At 36.4% G+C, this 23431-nt stretch overlaps 2 protein-coding genes across 3 annotated transcripts; one reads left to right on the top strand and one right to left on the bottom strand.

Annotated features, from left to right (window-relative positions):
* Positions 1–1681: 1681 nt before the first annotated feature.
* On the bottom strand, positions 1682–22788 carry LOC141716785 (uncharacterized). Of its 2 annotated transcripts, XR_012573355.1 has the most exons (11): positions 22660–22788; positions 22264–22433; positions 22083–22145; positions 21937–21956; positions 21794–21838; positions 20402–20466; positions 19939–20075; positions 19686–19774; positions 19203–19337; positions 19023–19096; positions 1682–1732 (listed from the first exon to the last, which is right to left on the bottom strand). XR_012573355.1 is itself a non-coding variant. In XM_074518962.1 (10 exons), exons 1-9 carry the CDS (start codon positions 22730–22732, stop codon positions 19205–19207), a joined length of 795 nt encoding a protein of 264 aa, XP_074375063.1. In that variant the 5' UTR covers positions 22733–22788; the 3' UTR covers positions 18858–19096; positions 19203–19204. The 2 variants fall into 2 exon arrangements, 1 of the variants encoding a protein (XP_074375063.1); XM_074518962.1 differs by lacking the exon at positions 1682–1732 and having other exon boundaries at positions 18858–19096.
* Positions 16603–17437, top strand: LOC141716787 (uncharacterized). Its single transcript, XM_074518963.1, has one exon. It carries the CDS (start codon positions 16608–16610, stop codon positions 17181–17183), a length of 576 nt encoding a protein of 191 aa, XP_074375064.1. The 5' UTR covers positions 16603–16607; the 3' UTR covers positions 17184–17437.
* Positions 22789–23431: the final 643 nt, after the last annotated feature.

Below are 23431 nucleotides of genomic sequence, written 5' to 3'. Positions count from 1 at the left end.
ACCCTGAAATGGTGCAATAGGTATCTGGTCCAACTGGGCAGAAAACTCTGGACTCTGATCTCTGATAAAGAAAGTATTCACCGCCCTATGAACATGATAAGGGATCGGTGAAGAAGTACCACTAGGGGCCACAGGAGGTACAGGAGGTCTCATCATGGAAGAACTGGGACCGCAGACGGGAGGGAAATCCCTGACAGCAGACACAGACCTACGTACCCAATGGGGACGAGGACCAGATCCAGGGATGTCTCGAGGCACAAAAGAAGGAACTGGTGGAGGAGGCATAGGGGTCTCCTTGGTAACATCATCAAGGGGTCTCTCTGAATCTGAGCTATCCGAATCAGAAGGATTCTCCCGAGATGGAGAGCTCAAAATTGCAATAGGCCACTGCAAACATAATAATATATAGACAAGACACAACTAGGTCAAGGCAATTCTATCAAAACATTTAATAGATACCAGGGTAATGCCGTCGGAACCCTCGACTGACTCTAAAGGTCTGCTCCTCTATATGAGTTGCTGACTTACACTTAAAGACTCACATTATCACCTACTCGACACAATCCCTAACCTGAATCAGGGACTTGAACCTGTAGCTCTGATACCAATTGTGACGGCCTCAACCCCGGGGTCAGTAGTTGACGTCACTAATCACAATTACTAAAATTATAAACAACAGAATTATTATTAAAATATACAAACTTGACCCCGAACCAAGATTCGATCCAGGTTCAAGTATAATTCAGGTTCTCACTATTACAAACTTTTTATTCAATATCTAAGACACACTAACTTTATTCAGTAACTCCTCAGACCTCATGGTCTGATACAAACTACCTCAGAGGAGCCGGGACCAGTAGGGGCGGGAACACAGGTCGGTCTGACTGATCTTCTAGGCATCTGCGAAATATACATAACAGTTTGCAAGGGTGAGCATAATCGCTCAGCAGTACCAAATATGAATAACAGATTAAAACAGTAATGTAACAATAATGGGAACAGAGCTGTAATCATAATATCAACATTTCACAATGACAATCAAAATAACTGGATATCACTAATTAGCATGCTTTGCGAAAACAATATAGTAGTCTGCTGTGTAATACCAGAGTCCAATTTTAGCATGCTAATCATTTTATAAAACCGCTGTATCAATCATTCATGCTCTTATATAATTCACAAATCCCAATCAGATACATAGCGGATATGTGAAGACAGCTGATCAGGCTATCAACACCAGACGGCTCTAACTGCCATCCCATTTACCTGTTCCGGAACTCAGAGACTAGCTAGGTCTCTGACCTGCTGGACTAATCGGTTTTATAATGCGCGCAACCGAATTAGCCTCTTACGCCACCTCAATAGGCCTACTCTGGCCCAAATGTATCCCATATCTGACCGTTTTATCCAGTTTTCAAAACACTTGTACCTATCTCATTTTCAAAATCATTTATTTAGCCAGCACACATATAAAATTTGTTTCGCAAATCATTCCATTTGAGACAGGTACCTTTCGAAGTTACTTTTCCCCAAAACAATTTGAAAACAGTAATTTTATAACTACAGGGGATACGTAACTTAAAACATTTATGTTCCATTACGAGAATAAAACATTTAGCTATTCATATGCATTGAACCATAAAATAGTGGTCAGGGGTACTTGCCTTGCAACGCTTCACAACCCTAAATAGCTTTCACGCTGACTTTGATCCTGGAACAACTCGACTGGGATCTACAATTACAGAATACCCTAATTAGTTATACCAACATGCTTGATATCCTCAAATCCTAATAACCCCAAATCCGACAACCCGACTCGTTTCATTATTATACATATAATCATGTAATTACATTTCTCGAACATAAACAGGGATAACACGTAAAACATAATTATGTACAATTACAAATATATTTTAGAAAATTTTGGCAGCAACTTCTTTATTTATAAGACTACCCGTCGATTATAATCGACGTCAATAATTCCCAACAATCCACAACATTATTCCGTACAACCCAATACCAATCAAAATTAGTTATTTAAATCCAAACATAATTTACATAATTATTTTATTTTATTTATTTATAGAATTTAGGACTCAGAACATCGTCATCACCGTCCACCGTCGACTCACCGAAGTTCATCGTCAACGGTGGCACAATTTATTGGCGTCCGATATATTACGGATTCCCAAATAAATTATACCGATTATTTTAAAACCATTTCCAACACGAATAATTAATATCACGAATATTAATCAATAATTCCCTGCAATAATGGAATTTAAAAAATTAAAATCTGCAATAATCCAACCCAACAGAACATAAACAGCCCACAAAATCCAAACCACAAGCCCAACAGTCAACATAACTGTAAGGCCCAACAACAGAACCAAGGCCCGAATGCACAGGCCCAACAACAGAGAACCACAGAGCAGCAACCGCAGCATACACGGCCACGCGCCGTCACACACACACTGTACACAGCACAACACACACAACACAATACATATGCACACACAGAGCACACACATGTATATATATATGTATATGTATACCAACTGAGCAAGAATTGAACCAAGCCAAACTGAAAAACAGCAGCGGCTCACCGGAAAAACAAGCCGGAAAGAAACAGTAGAAGGAACAAAGCCCAGGGAAGCAAAAAAGGAAGAAGATGGTAACCGAAAAGATAAAGTCGAGCAAACTCGAAGTATTCGAGAGAGAAAACAGAGAGAATTGAGAGACAGTCGAGAGAGAGACACGAAAAGTGATGTTTATCCCCTCCCCCAACTGATTACTCAGCCTCCTGACTTAACCAACACACGGCACGTGTCCAACTTTGTTGGATACGTGTCGTTTTATTTTCATTTTAACTGACTGCAAGCCCGACACGCTGTTTTAATCTATTTTTAAGGGTACAATTTATAAATAAGTATTAATCAGAACATCGTCGAAACAGGGTTAATATGATACAAATATCCCCAAGTTATTTAAATCATAAGTTTCAAAATTTTAAAACAATTCTGGGTTGCGCTGTATACCCGCTTTTTGATAAATAACGAAACGACGCGCGCATGAAACGATTCCCGAAAATTCCCAAAATAATTTTAAAATTCTCCGAATAATACGAATTTAATAAAATATAAATTTCATAATTTTTAAAGATTCCCATAATTAAATATGGATTTTAGCATTTAACACACTCAGAAAATCATTTAAAAATGAATAATTAACAAAATATTGATTTCTCAATTTTATAAAGTCCTAAAAATAATTATTGAAATTATAAAATTAGAAAACAAATTTTAAAGACAACCCAAATATTTATGGAATTATAATTACAATAAAATCACTTTTACAAGCAAAATAAAATCACATAACTCACCAATAAATCACATAATTCCAATCCCACATATCAACAAATCATAATTAATTAAATAACAATCCATAATCGCTGCCAAAATCAATACACATCTTTTATTTATTTACTTAAACTTTTATTACACTTCCAAGTATAAAATAAAAATAAAAATACACGAGTCGTTATAGGAACCATGGACAAGACTCTCTTTTACAAGAAACATGGTGAAGATATGATCCTAGTTCAGATCTATGTGGATGATATCATTTTTTGTTCTACTAATGAGAAGTTGTGCCAAAGATTCTCCAAGCTTATGCAAAGTGAATATGAAATGAGTATGATGGGGGAACTGAGTTACTTCCTTGGACTTCAAGTCAGGCAAAGAAGTGATGGTATCTTCATCAGCCAAACTAAATATGTCAAGGATCTCTTGAAAAAGTTCGGAATGGTTGATTGTTCACATGCATCTACACCTATGTCTACAGCAACAAAGTTGGATGAAGATAAAAAGGGCAAGAGTGTAGATATCTCAAGCTATAGAGGGATGATTGGATCATTGCTTTACTTAACAACAAGTAGACCATACATCATGTTTGCAACATGTCTATGTGCAAGATTTCAAGCCAATCCAAAATAATCAGATTTGATGGCTGTAAAGAGGATTTTCAGATACTTGAAGGGGACTCCAAACTTGGGATTATGGTATCCTAAGGGAACTGGTTTTGAAGCTGTTGGCTACACAGATGCAGATTTTGCTGGATGCAGGGTTGACAGAAAGAGTACCAGTGGAAGCTGTCAATTTCTTGGACAAAGACTTGTATCCTGTTACAGTAAGAAACAACAATCTGTATCAACTTCTATAGATGAAGCTGAATATATAGCTGCAGGAAGTTGTTGTGCTTAAGTGCTTTGGATTAGAAATCAGCTAATGGATTATGGCCTAGTGTTACACAAAAATCCTATCATGTGTGACAATACTAATGCTATATCTATAGTAGCTAATCCAGTTAATCATTCTAGGACAAAACACATTGATGTGAGGTACCACTTTATTAGAGAACATGCTACTAATGGTACCATTGAGCTCATTTTTGTATACAGAAAAACAACTAGCTGACATTTTTACTAAACCTTTGGATGAAGAAACTTTCACTAGACTTGTAAGTGAAATTGGAATGCTTAATTCTTCATCCTAAGGCAAGAACTCAGCTAATATTTTGCAGCAGATTAATCTCCAGTAAATTAAAATTAATTTGATTAAATTAGAAATTAACTGAAATATGAGTTATAAATATTTCAGAAATCTCTGCATATTTGTTTTTCAAATTCAATTAACTTGGAATTTTTCAAATTCTAATTAAACTGCTTAGTTGTTAATTTATATCCTTAATATGTAAAATTAACACAAGACAAAATTGCATTAACCAAAATTATTTAGAGAACTGAGTTCTCGATAAGTATAAATTGATTTCTCGACAAGTCATTTTAGGACTTTTCGAGTGAGTCCTCGATAAGTCAATTTACTAACTTCTCGAGTGACTTCTCGATAGGCTTAAAATGACTTATCGATAAGTCCTTATAGAGTTCTCTAGTAGTGTTCATTCACAGAGTTCTCTACAAGTACAATTTTTGACTTATCAATAACTCAGAACTGAGATAATTTAAACTGATAAATTATTTTGGTAAAATACTTTTGGAAAATTTATTCTAATTTTATTTTGAATTTATTCAAATAAAAGTTAGAATTAGTTCAGTCCACTTTTTGGAAAAACTGGGTATTTATTTGATATTTCGATAAGTCAAGTTTGAGTTCCCTAAAAGAGTAATTTACAATGACTTCTCGATATATACCTTATTTCTCAAAATGACTTCTCAATAGATAAACTCCTAATGTCTATTTTTGAGTTCTTGACAAGTCATCTATTTTTACTATAAATACCCAGACTTCTCGAATATTTTAACTTGGAATTTCTCGAAATTCTAAGCACACTGAATATTTATTAATTCATATTCTAACTATATGAAGTTAATAAATAACAGATCAAAAGAAGCAAAAAGTATGAAAAACTGAAATAATTTAATTCATAAATTATGTTCAGCAAAATACTTTTGACATACTTTATCTATAATTACTCTGACTTATTGACACATTTACGTGCTTATGTGCTATTTTTTATGGAAATATGTTAGTCTAATGTAAGTAGACTAGTACATTATATCTGATATTTTGAGAAAGCTGATAATGGTTAAATTTATTTGACTATATGTTGACAGGAGGAGTTACTTTTTGTGTAGGGAGTACTTGTTTATTTGCATGGGGAATAGTTATTCTAAATAGTGAACTAAGATTCTTGAGTACTTGCATGGGGAATAGTAACTAGTCATTTCTAATTGTCAAGTATGCTTATGTGATTATTACTCTTATTATCCGGGCAACTCAAGGGTCTCTTGATTTCTATCTTTACTCCCTCTATAAATTAAAACGCTTCACTCTTTATCATTCATCACTACTCTTATTCTCAACAAACATCTAATTTCAAAACTCATCTCTTGTTCATCTCTCTCTCTCTCTCAAATGGATGCCCTAGTCTTCTACAGACTTATTAATGGAGTTTACCAGCCTGTCCATCATCTGGATGAAGACCAAATTTACTTTGATCCTTCCGGACTTCGTGTCCATCTCAGGGGCGTTGTTTGCGGCCCCTTTGATATTTCACGAGAGATCTTTGACGAACTCTCGTGGGATGATCAACTCAGCATTCTTTTCTTTGAGATGGAAGTCTCTCTAGAGCAGGAGAGACGTGCAAGAGTAGCTGAGCAGCAAAGCCTTGCTGCTCTGGAGTTGCAGGAGAGGATCATCTCTCTTGCCCACTCCATGTCTAGAGCTTACCAGCGCAGAGCAAGTAGGTTGGAGGTTGAGAATAAGAAGCCCAAATTAGAGTAGTAGGGATTAAGATTTACTTGATGTAATCTGAATCTTAATGTTCTATGTATTTAATATTAATGAAAATTCTCTTCTTCTTTATCAATTTGTTTTTGGTTGCTTGATTGTTTATGTCATGATTGCCTTGTGTTTACAAATTAATTACTTATTAGTTTTCCTGTCATAATGCTTGCAACTGTATGGCTCAATGTTTATGCCTAATCAAAATTCCAGATATGTTCAATGCATTACAGGTTCAACACAATTCACTCAGACAACAACAGGAAATTCAAATTTTCAATCAACAGGTATTTGTGTTAAAATGCAGCTAAAACATCTATAAACCAAACTACAGCTCTCCCAAATACAGCAACACAAACTCAAACACAATCCCACTCAGGTGACTCTAAAAAGAAACATGTTTTACAGAAGGACAGCAATTTCATAATGTTCTTCAGATTATTTTGTCGTTTGAGAAGAGAAACCACCAAACATGGAAAATTTATCAGTTTACTGAATATCCCATGAGTATTCCTAATACACCTTCATGTGCAAAACAGTCTTCACAAACTGAAAGGTTTGAGGGTAGTACTCCTGAGGGGGAGCTATCTAAATCCTCTCCAATTCAATTGAAGGTTCCTCAAAAAGAAACAACTCCCCTCATAACTCTAGCACAAGCTGTATTAGCAGTCAAAGCTAGAAGTACAATTGACTATGACAATGTCATGAGAAGGGCAAGTATAGCACGAGTATGGCACATTTATGTGCCAGTGTATTACAAGACAGACAAGGGTTTGAGGTTGGTGTACATGATAGTAACCTAGTCAAATCCCCTCCAATTCAGTTGGAGGTTCCCACTACAAGTGAGGAACAACACACTATCAAAACCACAGAGCAATCTGTGAGTTAAACTATGACCCTAGTCACAGGTGTTCTTAATGATTCATTCACCTCACAATTTCAAGCCAACATTCTCTTTTCTGGTGAAATGAGTATGATTAGACCTATATGGATTATCCCTAATCATATGATCACAGACAACTCTTCTCAGCCAGCTCTTATTTCTGTAAGTCAAACACAACTGAGTCTTTCATGTGAGAATAAGAGAAAAGATTGAGAGAAAAATAGAGAATAAAAGAGGCAGGATCCTTCCTGGAAAAAGGAGAGATAGATGAGTGTATGGATTTAATAATCCATTTGAGGGAACTCTAACTCTCAAAAGTCATGAGACTAGTGCAGTGAGAAGTAGTGAGACTACTTATTCAAAAGAACAGAGAGCTTAGGATTTTGTTTTTGACAGATTTTTTATGCAAGTCTAAGTGAAACCTCTATTCTACTTGATAAACTCATCACCACAAATCTCACTGAAGCTTGAAGCTGCAGACAGTGTTCTAAATGGACAATGACAGTAGCTTGAACAATGTGCATCTAGCTGGATCTTTCCACCTGGAGATAATGTCAAAAAGGGGGAGAATATATCTAAATGCCTGCCAAAACAGCTGATGGATGTTGCCAGATAATAAAATATTCTATTCTTCATAGGGGGAGAGAAGAATAAATCTAAATACAACTCAACAAAAGAAGACCAGATGGGAAGATTGGTTTCTGCATTTAGTTAAAGTTTTGACATCATCAATCAGACCTTGTGCATAATTTCATAATGAACAAGTTGGGGGAGATTGTAATATATAATTGATGATGTCAAAGATTACTGGAGATAACAATGTCATTAGCATCTCTGATCATAGTATGAAGCAAGTCAAATGGACATCTGATCTGAGTAGAAGATTAATGAACAGTTATTTTCAGTTCTTCAGTTAAGCTTGGGGTCAACCCTGAGTAAGTTGTATTGTTATCTAAATTTGTATTTTGTACTTGTAACACTTAAAGTCTGTAAAAATACAAAGGAGCATACTGGAGTCTTTTTCCTAAAACAGTATCAAGCCCAAGAATTCTATCTGGAAGAAGATCAAGAAGATCATGCCTCAGAAGAATTTTGAAGAAGCTTGGAGTTGAATAAATTTGTTTGGAGAAAAATACCATAAGTCAAGATCTCTACAAGTCACGGATTTAATGTTATGGAGAAGTCATTCGAGAACTCCAGAATGGCTTATCGAGAAGTCACTCAAGTTTCAGAGAGTACCGACGGATGAGGAACATCCATCGGAATAGTAGTTTGGCTAGTCGACGGATGACTGCTGTTAGGCACATCCGTCGGGTTATAATCACTACTCGACGGATGAGCAATATCCACCGGGATAGAAGAAATGAATGAATTCAGAGTGGAGAAGTCAGGAAAGCTCTTAGAGAACTCAAGAAAATATCGACAAGCAAAATTGAAAAAATGAAGATTAGAGATATCGACAAGTCATTCCTTCACTAGAAAACTTAGAGTTATCGACAAGTCTACATTCAGTAGAGAACTCTGAGTTATCGATAAGTTAAAGTGAAGATGTGAAGACTAGAGATCTCGACAAGCTGAAGACCTCTACAAGCCAAACTCAATATGGAGTGCTAGATATCTCGATAAGCTTATGTACTTATCGAGATGTCAAGTGTTCTATTAATTCAAACTGGAGATCTCGAGGTACAGTCTCAAAGTACAGAATTGCAGATCAGTTCAATATTCAAGATAAACAATCAACAAACAATCCAACCGCTGGATTGACAAGTCTACAAAAAGCAGCTTGAAGAGTGTGCAAGATCAATGGCAAAGATTAACTGACAGAGGAAGATTAAAGTAAACACGAGATGCTAAAGATATGCTAAGCCAGAAATGGAAGATTTGCTTTTCTATAAATAGAAATGACAAGTGACAGTTTAGAAAAGCTAATAGCATGTTTATTATCCACTGTATAAACCAGCAGTTAACTGAATTATAAAGTTAACACTGGTCCTCTAGTTAGAAGTAACAATTTAGATCAAATCTATTGTATCACTCTTAAGAAGAAGCTGGGCTCTTTAACATCAAAGAGCTTAGAAATTTTGTAGCAAAACAGTCTTAATTTTTAATACAAAAATTAAGTGAGTTTTGAAGATTTGTGTTCTTTATTTTCTGTAAGTTTAGATTTTGCATGAACACTTTTCTATACAAGATTTAATTTACTTTGTTCAACCATTAACTTTCAAGAAAAGCCTAAAATCATAAAAACATATTCACCCCCCTCTGTGTGTGATTCATTACCTAACACCAGCCTCCCGGACGCGTCTGGTTTGTGAATGATTCTACGAAGTGGCTGATCTGTGATTACCCTCATTTCTCGGCCTTGAAAATATTGCCTTAGCTTCATGCTTGAATGTACAAGGGCTAGGGAAAATTTTTCCAAGTTTGGGTACCGAGTCTGCGTCTTTGAGGGCCTGGCTTATATAATAGACAGGGCTCTGTATCCCCTTTTCTTCCCGAATGAGTGCTAACGAGACTACCCTTGGTCCGGCCGCGATAAAAAGGATAGTGGTTCTCCGGGCTTAGCCTTTGATAATATTGAAGGATTCATCAGATGTTGCTTGACCTTTTAGAAAGCTGAGCTGCATTTCGGGCTCCCTTTAGCAACTCAAAGAAAGGCAGGCACCTTTTCGCAAGTTTTGGGATAAACCTGTGGAGTGCTGCTAGGCACCCTGCCAGCTTTTGAATGTCTTTCTGGGTTTGCGGTATCGTCGTTTCCATTATTGCATTAATTTTTTCCGGGTTTACCTCGATCCCTTGTTCGCTGACTAAGAAGCCTACGAACTTCCAGGACAGAAGTCTGAAAGCGCATTTCTCCGGGTTCAGTTTCATGTTGTACTTTCTTAAGTTGTCGAAGCATTTTTTTGAGATCTCTGATGTAATCCGGTATAGTGATCGACTTAGATATCATGTAATCGACTTAGGATTCCATGTTTCTTCCCAGCTGGCTCTTGAAAATGGTGTTCATCATCTTTTGATAGGTGTACCCGATATTGATGAGCCCGAATGACATCATGATGAAGGCATATACGGCCCGATGTGTGATGAAGGTTGTCTTTGCAATATCTTCTCGATTCATTTTGACTTGGTTGTATCCGAAAAAAAAATCCATAAAGCTTAGCATAACATGGCCCGAAGTTGCATCAATCAACTGGTCTATGTTGGGTAGCGGGTAGGAGTCTTTAAGGCAAGCTGAATTCAGATTTGTGTAATCGACGCACATTCTCCATTTCCCGTTGGGCTTTTTGACCAGCACAACGTTGGCAAGCCAATCCGGGTACTTAATTTCACAGATGATATCCGCCTTCAGCAACTTTTCTACCTCTTCATCAATTGCTCGTTGCCTTTCCGGGGTGAAGTTTCTTCATTTTTTCTTGATCGACATTTGTCTTGGATCCACATCCAGGCTATGCGTCGCAACTAATTCGTCGATCCCAGGCACGTCTTCCGGTGTCCAAGCGAACACATCGGCATATTCTTTTAGTAACTCAGTGAGTTCCTTCTGGAAAGCCGTTTCCAAGCCCTTACCAATTTTGATCTTCCGGGTGGGGTTCCCGGGCTCTAGTTCTACCTCCATTGTCTGTTAGGTGGGTTTAACCTTTGTCTTTTCTTTGGTTTCTACAAACTTCTGGATTCGGGCATCGGCATTGGTTACGCTGTATTCCGAATATTCGATCATATTAACATCCAACTTGGGCCTCTTACTGAGATGTTCACGATATTTCTTTCTGTTTTGCCCCTTGGGGAGGGACATTATTTTCTTTCGATTTTCTGGTTCTGTCTCTTCCATGATTAAAGTCTGACCATAGCATCTCCCTGCCATGTCTCTGTCACCCTTTAGTTCTCCTATGCCTCCCGGGGTGGGGAATTTGAGAATTAGATGAATTATTGAAGGGATGGCCCGGAGTTTGGTAATTGTGGGCCTGCCGAGGATCATGTTGTATGATGATGCCGAACTTATCACGTAGAACTTCATGATGTGAGAAACATGCTAGGGTGTGGTTCCAAAAGTTATGGGGAGGTAGATAACGCCCCGGATTAGTATCATTGTATTCCCGAACCCATATAAGGGGTCCTCGATGTAGGGGTCCATGCGTGGGTGGCCGAGCTCCATCCTGTTGGGTGTGTGCTCGAATACTGTGTAGCAGAAGAACCATTATCAATTAAAATTCTCTTTACCTCGTTATCTGTCACATCGAGAGTCACCACTAAGGCCTGGTTGTGATCCGGATTGAGTCCTTCGAAATCCGAATTGGATAAGTATATTGGCTCATTCTCAAAAGGCTAGATCATCATCACGTCGTTATCCATGTCTGGGCTCCGGGGTGGAGAGGCTGTTCCACCAAAGACAATGTTGACCACGTTCTTACTGCTGCCCGTGGCCTTTTTTTGTCGTTTAGCTTTCTCTGAAGATACTGGTTTATATTTCCTTTTTTGATTTGGTCCTCAATGAACATTTTCAAAGAGAAACAGTTCTCTATTGTATGTCCATGATCTTCGTGGTATCCACAATGCTTGTTCCGGGCCCCGTTCTCCGGGGGTGCAAGTAAGGGTTTTGGTGAATAATAAAAGGGTTTATCTTTAACCTCGCGCAAGATGTCTGCCCGGGGCCTGTTGAGGGGTGTCCACTCTGTTTCTGGCTTGGACTCCCTTTTAGCTCTTGGTTTTCTTTCAATTTTCTGGGGACCCGAATAGCTATCCCGGGGTGGGGTTCCTTGGGATTGTTGGATGTATTTTGACTGTCTGTCGACCTTTAACTTTTTATCCTTCATGTACGAAGAGCGACGTTCCGGGGACTCGTCGTCGTCATGGAATCTGCTATTCATTTTCATTAGTTTGAGAAAATCATTTTCCCTTATGAACTTGGATGCCAATACATATGCAGATGTTAGGATTTGGAATTCTCTATGGATCAGGTCTTTGACGAGCCTTCACAAGATACCGGATGCAGGTTCCTACGAAAAATATTCACAGCCTCCTTTTATTCCAGGTTGGAGAGCTGGTTAACTGCTTCCTGGAATCTTTTAATGAACCCGGGAAGGTTCTCTTTGCTCCTCTGTTGGATTGTCTCCAAATGGCACATTTGCATTTCATTCATTCGATTAGCCCGGAATCTTTTTAAGAATATTTCTCGGAAATCCTTCCAGGAATCCACACTCCGAGACGGAATTCGGCTGAACCATTTCTGAGCTCCACCCTTCAGTATTGATGCGAAGAAGCGGTATCTTGTTAGGTCATTGTAATCATAGATGTTGGAGATTTGTTCAAAGTAGTTCAGGTGCTCTTCGGGGTCGGCTAACCCATCAAAAGAATCGAAATTAAAGTGTTTGAGTCTGCATTCTCTTGGAGTGGATTCCAGCTTCCTGGTGAACGGGGTGGCAACTGCTCCTATCTCCATGTCACCCTTGACCTTTGTTTTGAGATCACAGGGGGCTCAGGCCATTTGTTCTTGTTTGGATTCTTTCTCGGGCTCAGAGTCTGAAGAAACACGGATTCGGTGGGATTCCTTCTTTAACTTTGCTTCTTCATCTCAGATTCGTTTCTCAATGATTTCTTTTGTTTTGGCCTCTTCTTCTTTCCGGATCCTATCCCGGAGAGTGGCTCTTTTAATTTCATCCCGGACATCTTCAGGTGGCCTTTTCAAGTTTTTTACGATTCGATCCAGGACTGATCCTCTTGACTCTTCAGTATGTTCTTCTTGATCCCCTGGGCGGTTCTCAGGCTCGGGATTATATTTTTCCTTCCACAGGTACATTGTAGCTTGTATATGCTCTGGGGTCATATTTCCCCAGGGGTTTGCTGAAGTGTTGGCATATTTGTGAGCAACTTTCTCAATAGTTATTCTTTGATCTCCTGGTTAGAGGGGTTGAGATGGAGTCCGTGTTATGGGGAGCCCTTCCTCCACATCTTCCATTTCCCCGTCCCTGGGTGGGGCTGGAGGAGGCAGAAACAGTTGTCTTGCTCTTTCTTGTTGTCATGGTTCCTCAGTAATATTAAGAATTACAGCAAGAGAGGGTTTATACTCGTGTAATAGTACGTAAATTTTAGATCTAAAATACGTGGTAATCACAGCTATGAATCCCAAAAAGTACTATAAACAACGACAAGTGTATCTAAACAAGATCTACTAACGATATTTTTAAGAGCGCACGTTTTGGGGGAAAAGTAGATCTGGGAAAGCAGAGTAGTAATCTTACTGGAGTGAAGTATTATGATCTTTTGGGCGGAGTAAAGATACCGAAAATGAACACCGCTGGTCGGAGGTTCAACCCCTCCTTCTAGCGCCAATGATAATTCCATATCACCCCGGGGTCTTCTCCTTATCCTACCAGACTCAACCTCCACTTGAGCATAAATGACGGTGGCTTGTGGTGTAGCTATAGGATGTGCTCCTGCAAAACAGAACCGGAGGGGGGTGGCGTCCCCGCAACACCTCCGACATGAGAATGAGAGGGGTTATCGGAGAAGAAAGGGCAAAATAGGAATTAAGCAGATAGATAGTGGTGTGTGTATAAGTGTGTAGATAGTAAAGATTCGGTTACCCCCAAGACACCGTTTGATTGGCCTTTTATAGGCTTCCCATTAGGGTTTAGGGGTTTGTACCTTAGATCTGGACCGTAGGTGAGTTTTGGGTTGAGAGACGCGTAGACGACTGTGAAGAGCCAATGTGACCCCGGATCCGGACCGTTGTAAGGTTCCAAGATCCGGACCACCTGGACGGTGGCGATGTTGCCACGTGTCTCGGAGTCCTTCAGTGTTATTGCTAATTGGGCTCCTTTATTGGACCTGAACTAATATGGGCTATCAAATTCCGACTGGGGATGTGCACAAAAATAATCAATAAAATAAAAAACAAACAAGACAACTTATCAAAAGTGAATAGAATTTAGTAAGTGTGTCTATGTCACACATCGGAAAATCATTTTTTATACTCACTCTGTCCCTTTTTAATTATTATATTTAAAAAAATTATTCCTAAATAAATTATTTCACTCATATTCCAATACACTTTTTACCAAGTATTTTCGGGTCTATCCTTATATTTACTATATTTTAATATTTGATTTTATAACTAAAACGCATCAGACTCAAATTTTGACTCAACATTTAATGCAATACTAATCAGGAGTATACATGAAAACAAACTATTTCTAAAAAAAACTCAGCAATAATCATTTTTGCTACCTTGACACATCGGAATGTAAAGTTGATTGCGTACAAAACTCGAGGGCCTTTAATTAATGAAACACACTCGTTTAAAATAAAAATAAAACTAAATCACACCATTTTGCACTTATTATGGGATTGTTTGAATTTTTTTTAAATAAGTAACTTATACTTTAAAATGCATATAAGTGATTTACAAGTGATATTTAGAAGAATACTTATAAATTATATAAGTGTTTGATAATTTATTTATAAGTTATAATTTCTTTTTAGTTAAATGAATTAAAATAAATAATTTTTAAATAACTATCTTAATTCGTGAATTTTAAATATAATTAAGATTTATAAACATATATTTTCAAACCAAAATTAATAAAGGTACGTACTTAATAATATTCAATTTATCAACATATAATTTGTAAATTTGACTTATAAATTAAGTTGAAAAATAATAAGTACTTATATGTTTATAAGTCGATAAACCACTTAAATGATGTTACCAAATTGGCCCTATATCGCTTCCTACATGGGTTGAGCTTAAATTTACCTACATTACCTTTTTGAGTCTGGTTCTATAAAAATTATCTAGTTTATTTGAAGCCTACTTCTAAATTTCAGTTCATTCACAAACAATATTTTTTTATTAATCACAGTCTCACTATTTATCAAAAATATCATATAAAATATTTATGATTTGAACATATCAATAATTTGTTAAAATTCAAATTATTTGGAGCTGCATAATTGCGAGTATGAAAAAAACACTGTACGACTGACGAAATTCAAACATTAAAATGCTCAGACTAGTTTTGTTTTACTAATTGTTTGTTAGTTGTTGGACTGTTATCACTTTTTGAATGTATATCACAGGACTACGAGCAGCACCCACTTACCAAAAAATCTGTGTTACAGTGGTAAGTCAGCTTTCAGTTGCCGGCATAAAGCGCATGCCATTTCCCACACCAGAACCCCACTCCCCCCATGTTTATTCTGCACTCCTGCGTTTCCTTATCATTATTTACTACTCATTTTGTCAATACTTACATATTTCGTTATTACTACATCTACAAAACTATATCGATTAACAGATAATTAGGATGGCGTTTCATTCTGATTAATAGAAATTGATGTGTTAGGTATTAATAACCTGGTTTAAAATAGGGACCTCATTCTGGATAAATCTTTGTATACGTACTTTTTAAACTCTAAATCATTTTCATTTTCGTTTTTAACATTCTCATGCTCTTAATTTCTGAATTTGTATCAACTGTTCAAACTTTTCCCAGACCTATAACATCGTTTTGTCCCTGTCCCGTGTTTCTCAATCCTTATCAACTCCTAGACCCCCAATATTCCACTCATGTCTTTGAGGCTTTTCAAATAATACATTTAGTTTTAGCATTGAAATTTATATAAAGTACTCAATATACAAGTCAATATCATTATGAAATATCTGGTTTTTTAAACTACGATGACATTATTAGAAAAATACAATACATGTTTTTATGTTAAATCCTGATATAAAAATATGTTGGACACTTTAATCTTAACATCACAGAAAAAACACATTCTTTCTTCATCCGTACCAAAAAGTATCAGCATCCGAAAGTCTTTGTGTAACATAATTGTTGATGCATAAGATTTAATCCAAATCAAAACTACTGGTAGAAATATGTAAAAAGGAATGCAACATAAGAAATGGTAGATATAAAAACTGGCTACAGTTAAAGTCTAGAGAAATGCTAGGTTACCAAATTTTTTTCCCAAAAACTTCCCCAACTGTTGATATGTCGTACATTAAATACCAATTTTCCTAAATATAATATGATATCCCACGTACATTAATATGTGTCCACAAATCAAAATATATCATGTGTTTGTCATATTATTTGGTAAAATTTTTGGCTAGCACTACTTTAAAGTCCAATACTACTATATTTTGAAGGAACGAATGAATACATGACGCACAGCTAGCAATTCAGACAGAGAATGTCTTGTGGTCTCCCAAACTCTAAGCACACTCACCCTCACCTGATCATTAGGCCTGGCTCTGCCTCACTATCGTATCATATCTAACACAAACTTTTGCTTCCATTTAGTGGCATTTTCGATAATAACCCACAATTTCACGGGCATTCTCAATTACCCTTTTTCACTTCTATATAAACCGGTGGCTATACAAAACTTAAAGAGTACTTGATATAAATTAGTTTGAAATGGAGAGGAAACAAGATGAACAGCAGCTACATGCTGTAAGGTTTGCAGCTGGAGCCGCGGTGCTGATGGCATGTTTGGAACGTGCCACCCTAGTCTCGTTCTTCGAGCAGTGGCGAGTTTTTGTATTCATTGTGCTCAACCTCTTACTACTAGCTATTCTGTTCACATCTAGCAACTATCATACATGCCCAAGTTTAATAAATGAAGTAGTTTGTAGTGATGCTCAAGAGGAAAAGACAAGTACTAAGGACGAGGTACCGACGCGACAATGTAGTAACTTGAAGAAAAGCAGCCATCAAGATGTCTCCAAGATATTGGAGAGTGAAAACAAAACAGAGACGGTGAATGAAAAGTGTGATACTGATGAGGGAGAAGAAAGTGAAGACGAAGATGATAACAAGAAAGCAAGTGGGCTGTCAAAGGAGGAACTAAACGAAAAAGTGGAGGCTTTCATTACCATGTTTAGGCAGAAATATCTTGTATCGGATCAACGTAAGATTAGGAGAAGAAATAGTTTTCAGCTACCAGCTCATAATCCTCACATCAGTGTACCACCTCGTATCAGTGTAGGATAGTCATGGCAAACATAGTTTCTATATAGTTTTTTCTTTTGAAATTCTTGAAGATAGTGGGATGATTGATGCTATGTTCCGTTTAAAAAATATATATTTTTTAAAAGAGGTATTGAACAATTTTAGAATAGAGTGAAATGCATAATAAATCAAACAGAAACAGTCAATGTATCCCACCAGCTGGAAACTCTTGTTGAATCACTATATAGTTTCCCTAATTGACCTAATTGCTTGAATTGTAATTGAAGTCGAAGACCCGGCAGAAGGTAAAAAAATGTAACCTGCTTATTTAGCAAACTCTTGTTGACAAAATCGTTGTACTACAAATAAACTTAACGTGAATCCAGTGGAATGTTGAAAGGTACTAACCTAAGTTGGTGCCAATTCGAGAAAAGAATCACTACTACAGGTTAAATGCCAACCCCTTCGACAGGGCAGCAAAATACACAACATAGGATCCAAATCAGAGTGGCCAGTACATGTTCAACATAAAAGCAGAGACTTCACAATATATTGTATATATGCACGATTAAGCCCAAAGGTGTTCATGCCCATGTCCGAGTGTAATGTTCAAAGCAGGTACTCAAAAGTCAAATCACTTATCGCAATCAAGGAGATGTTGGGGTCTTTATAAGTGTGGATGAAAAAGACAGTTGGCAGAGGTACCAAGTAAGTGTTAAATTTAGTTCAGTAGCTTGCAGAATCATTGTTATTTGAGAATCAAAGGTTCAATGATCCGTATCTTCGGCAACGCACTTCTCAGTGAGAAGGGTGATGAAGGAAGAAGTAATCACCCAGTGTCAGAGATATTGAGACAATCAAGTGTCACAAAGGTCGCTCATAATGTCGAGGAACATCATCCTCTTGTCATCGTAAGTTGTTTACCATACTGAATGAAACTCCCCCTGTCCCGTGAAAATATGAATTCTAAAATTTCGGTGCAAACGATCAAACTAACACAAGACTAAAAAATTAAAATATTTTCCTGATTTTGAAATTTAGATATCATAATAAGCTAAACTAGTTTCTCAACAATCACTATTCAAGTGGCATTAAAGTAGAAGAGAGAAGAAAATTACTGAAGCACGGTATTGGTAAAAGTGAGCTAGGTCTTTGGTGATTTAGATCAAAATAAGCTTGTATGGCTAGTATCTCTGACAATCCAAGGCTTACCTTTTAGATTATTTTAAGCGTATGGCTGGTTTTTTCTGACAATCCGAGGCTTACGAGTAAAGTCCCCACTATCTGTACAATGTCCATATAATGATGCAAGAACCCCTAGTTATCTTGTGCTCTTATAGATCTCCAGTACTTCCTTCGACTAGATATTCTATACTGAGGTGGAAACAACATGAAAGTGTCTATACTTCGTTAAATATCATAAACTCGATAATGATATCATTACTGATACCATATATTGCAGGGAGGTATGCACATCGATAAAACTGAAGTTATATTAACATTTTAATTATTAATTGTAAGTTTGCAACAAACATTGAACCAATTACCACAAAGAACAATCAGCATAACAGTTGCAATACCTCATGACACACCATCTCCAGCCAAAAACCATTAGACAGACAAGTTTCTCACAGTTGACATGGTCTACTAGTCAAGATTTCTAAGAGGCGTTATCAATATTTTATCATCCCAGGTACCATCACCAAAAGGCTAATATAACAAGACATATATACATATCGGTTCAGAAATACATCTAGTCTTAAGTAGAGCAAATTGAAGGTTTGTGCATCAGGATACATGTACAAGGACTTAGAAAATTCAACTTTTACAAGGACATAGGAAGATGAGTTCCGGAGTATAGAGAGGAATGTATAATCTCACCTTTTTGGTGTAAAGTTGGAATTCTCATGCAGAAAATCGAGATTTAGCTTCACTTTTTTGTAGCAGCAGCAAATCTGTTATGAGATTTGATGGGAAAAAATTTAGTTACTTCAAGTACTTGTTGACGAATTAGGTTGTGCAAGAACATATAAATCCATAAATCACATTGTGCATACTTACAACTAACTTTCACTGCTTCCCTGAAGAATTCCACCTAATGCTTCCACATTATCTCGATGGCAACTGGGACATGAGCACCTGTTCTGCAGCTCATTTCCAAGTGAAGCAGAAAGAACTTCAAATTCAGATGTCTGCGTGGGTCTGGTCAAGTGGACAATATCCTACTAAGGGTCAATGACATATATTACATGGACAATCTGCCTACAGAGAAAATCTTGCATTATGAACTACAAGTACTGTAACTCCATCTTACTGGAATGAACAAAATACTCTGCATTCACAAGTTCGTTTATATAAAGTTGCAAGTTCAACTCTATTCCTTCCCTCTGAACTTTATGGTTCTCATTTGCAAAAATGAGAGAGGACCTCTAATTAAGATTTTCATTGTCTACTATAACTTCCTTTTTCCGTATTTTACTCTTTATTTAGAATTCTTCTCAACATGTCTTTAGTTTACTGCTTTAAGAGAGTAATAGAGGATATCTTGTCAATTCCTGCAATTCTTTGCTTTCTTTAAGTAGAGCCTCCATTAGATCAAGTTTTTCTTCCAATTGAATCAACTCCTGCTGGGCCTGCATATAATTCATAACCTCAATCTTAAGCTAGTAATTTCATTTCAGAGTATAGCTTACTAAAAAAATATATAACAAAGTCGTCATTTTACAATTTTAAAGAATGAATTTGATGAATAATGTTAAGCAGCCATATTGCGAGTTATCTAGACCAATTCTTTTACCTGCTCAAGGATATTTTGTTCTGCTTGGTACTTTTGTTCCTCTGCAATTGTTTGAGATACAATATGTGCAAGATTATCTTCAAGCGATCTTTTGGCAACTTTAGCATCTTCAAGAGATCTTCTGGAAACTTTAGTATCTTCGATATTGACAGAAAGAGGGTGAGTTGTATGTGAGTGAGAAAAAGGTTGAAGTGTGTATGCGTGTGTATGAGAGAGAGAGAGAGAGAGAGAGAGAGAGAGAGAGAGAGAGAGAGAGAGCAAGCCTAGGTACACAGCAGCTATATATTAGTCATAAATCATGATCAATTTCATATATAAATAACACACTTAGGTCTAGAGAGAGCGAAATCTGCAATCTACAAGTCAAATATATATAAATATAAGAATGTCTATTAGTGGCATGACATACTGCAAACAATGTCTATAATTCATCCCTTAATTCGACAATTGACAAAGTACCAACCAGTTTTAGATGTTCCCAAGCAATCCTTTCCATCAAATGCATAAACTGATGTCTCCTGGAACTTCCTGCATCGACAAAGTATTTGGGAAATGAACACTTTCTTTCTTGAACTGCCATTTTTAAAAAACTATTTAAAATCACTCCTCATAAACAAGCGGCATTAGTAACTTTTTAAATAATCAATTTAGGTTGCCTGAACATTAATGCTTAGTTAATATGACATCTATTATCCAGACATAGCATCTATCACTGGTAGATAGTCGAGGATAACTCTAGCAATTCTGCTAACACTTAAAATTAGTTACGTTACATCAAGGTGTCTAGGACAATAAGGTTAGGGAGTACAAAAACCTGATAGTCAAAGATATCAAAATTCATCTTGGTGTCACAAAGTCATTAATGAATGAACATTTAGAAACTCTGAGGAATGAGGACACATGTCAGATTTAATGTTTTCAACATAATTTTTATACCAAACATTAGGGCTCCGCAAAATAGAATCCGCCATGAAGATTCGACACATTTAAGTCAATAATTAGTTTTATAACTTGACATCAGAAAGTAACTTCAAATAGAAAAAATTATCAGAGTTAAGAGCGACAAAGGTAAGAACCCATGTAAAGCAGAAACATTACTGAAACTGAGTGTTTGCATGTGCAAGGAAGCAGCGTAATAGTGGCACTCTAATTCTCTAGATATCACAATGTCAACTCAATGAATAAGACCTTAATTACACCTGAATAGGATCACATTTCATCTAACAAATAAAAAAAATTGCAAGTACAAGTTAATACATAACTGTAAATTAGGTTTTTATATAAACAAACAGATATGCAAGTAGTAGAGAAATAAATTAAGTTGCCAACTAAATTTCAATTCCTACACGACAATTAGATGACTCAAAATAACAAACAAATAAACAACAATGCTAGAAACCAGTACTCCTCTAAGATAGTTTGTGTTTTGCAGTTATATCAACATACAAGAGCAGGAGACAGAAACAAAACATGCGCAATGCATGGTTTTTTACAGAAAATCTGTACAGTACCAAGAACCATCATGCACTCGAATGGAGGTGGGATACTATACTCATTCAACAAGATCTTCACCAGATAACCTGTTTCCATCTCCCTGTATTACTACTAGATGATAACCCAATAAAAAGAGCATCAAAAGTTGCCATAGTATTGGCTTCTACCAACACCTAACAATTAACAATAACTTCCTTAAACATCGTGGATCTTTTAGAAATTTAGATTAGTCTAGTCTTATATGCACATATTCATAAAAATAATATAACAATTCCTACAAGTAACAATGAAACAGAAAAATCAGAAGTCATGCTTAAGTGAATAAGTGATATTAAATATTAAACTATACGTGTACAATTACCTTATAGTAGCATTCATCCTGAGCATCCTCTCAATGAAATCATCTCTGTGAAGACAATGACAAAATGAACAGATAAAGGTTTCCTAATTCAAATAATTACAATAGTAACTTAACTGAGGAAAGGATATATGCGAGATATATACCGTAAACCTCCTTCTTCAATCTTTATTATTCCGCATAGAGGAAAATCAGTTAAAACATATATAAACATTGTTAAGAGCACAAACAACGTGCAGTCTATTTTCATAACGAAAATGAAAAAGAGCCTATACATTGATGTAGTGAATACCTTAAGAGCCTCTAATTCAGATTTAGAGACCGCTACCTCATTTTGAATCAAACCGACCCTAGCCTAAAGTAATTCAAAACAAATCAGACTAAAATCATCAGTTAATAGCTATAAAATACGTTATACATGTATACACATACATTTTACGAGCATCGAAATATTCAATAAGGGAGAAACAGACCTCTAGGGTTTGAATTGAAGCTTCTTTCATAGCCAATTCAACTTCATAGCCTTTAATATCCTGCTCAGTCATTTCCTTAACACACTTAGCATCTTCGAGCTCGGTATTAGCTCCTACGATCTCGTATCGAAGCTCGTCGATCCGCTTCTTCAGATCGACAATCCTACGCTCTGAAAATCGCAATACATATACGCCACAAACTCAAATTCACACATCTAACAGGATCACATGCATCATTTCACGTAGAATTAAACGCTAATAATCAAAAAACCTCTAATCTATCAACATAGCTTGCTAAATCAAAGCATTTATTATAAACAACATTATGCATAATTATATAACAGATTAATATGCGCATATACATACATATATGTGTGTGTATAGTTCAGTGATTACCTCCTTGAGAACTTTCGGAAGCGAAGCCGCGGATTAGAGTAAGAAACTGCCTCTGCGAATCAATTTTCGCCATTGATTTTCCCGCCACTTCTCCTTGGCTTTGGTTCGCTCGTATTTATACCACCTGTAGGCTACCCCGCCTACCTGTAGCCCCAGCGCAACAATCTTTGTAGTTTAAAATTATTTTTTAATTAATTATTTTAAAATAAAAAATTATTCAAAACTAATATTTTTTATATTAAAATTAGAGTTTTTTTGAAAAAAAAAATTAAAGGTTTTTTTAAAAAAACTAAAAATACAATTTTTTTTTCAAGTTCTTATTTGTAAAAAACGATTATTCATAAGTGATTGATTTTGGTTGTAAATCGTATTTTTGTAATTATTTTTAAAAATAGTAAATCACAAACAAATTTAAAAGAGTTGTATTTTTTATATTTCTCTTAAAATTATTATCCTTTCTTGTAAATAAATAGTGTTAATTTTAAAATTATTAAATTTAGACAATATATTCAAAATAAAAAATTTTATAAAATTATTTTTTTATAATAATATTGGATAAAGGAAACAATGTCCATGATTTAACATAGAGTAAAAAGTACTTTGTGTACGTACACTTTAGGTGTCAGACCACTTATGGTTAGAGGTGGCCAATCGATCGGGCCGTGCGGGCCGGGCCGAATAATATCCGGGCCGGTTTGATTAGAGCTTAATTCGTGAACGGACCGTTATGAAGTGCGGGCCGTGCCGGTTCGGTTCGAATAACGAGAAAAGT

Source organism: Apium graveolens, chromosome 4 (genome assembly GCF_009905375.1).
Source record: "Apium graveolens cultivar Ventura chromosome 4, ASM990537v1, whole genome shotgun sequence".
Classification (NCBI taxonomy): Eukaryota; Viridiplantae; Streptophyta; class Magnoliopsida; order Apiales; family Apiaceae; genus Apium; species Apium graveolens.
Note: the sequence above shows the minus strand (reverse complement) of the source record. Positions and strands in the feature narration are given on the sequence as shown.

Excerpts from the sequence above, each read along its gene's own strand:
- LOC141716785 (XM_074518962.1), bottom strand. The coding sequence starts at position 22,732 with ATGGCGAAAATTGATTCGCAGAGGCAGTTTCTTACTCTAATCCGCGGC. Across the intron at positions 22,146-22,263 it reads CTTCAATTCAAACCCTAGAG|GCTAGGGTCGGTTTGATTCA; the intron begins GTCTGTTTCTCC and ends GAATTACTTTAG. Across the intron at positions 19,775-19,938 it reads AACAAAATATCCTTGAGCAG|GCCCAGCAGGAGTTGATTCA; the intron begins GTAAAAGAATTG and ends AATTATATGCAG.
- LOC141716787 (XM_074518963.1), top strand. The coding sequence starts at position 16,608 with ATGGAGAGGAAACAAGATGAACAGCAGCTACATGCTGTAAGGTTTGCA.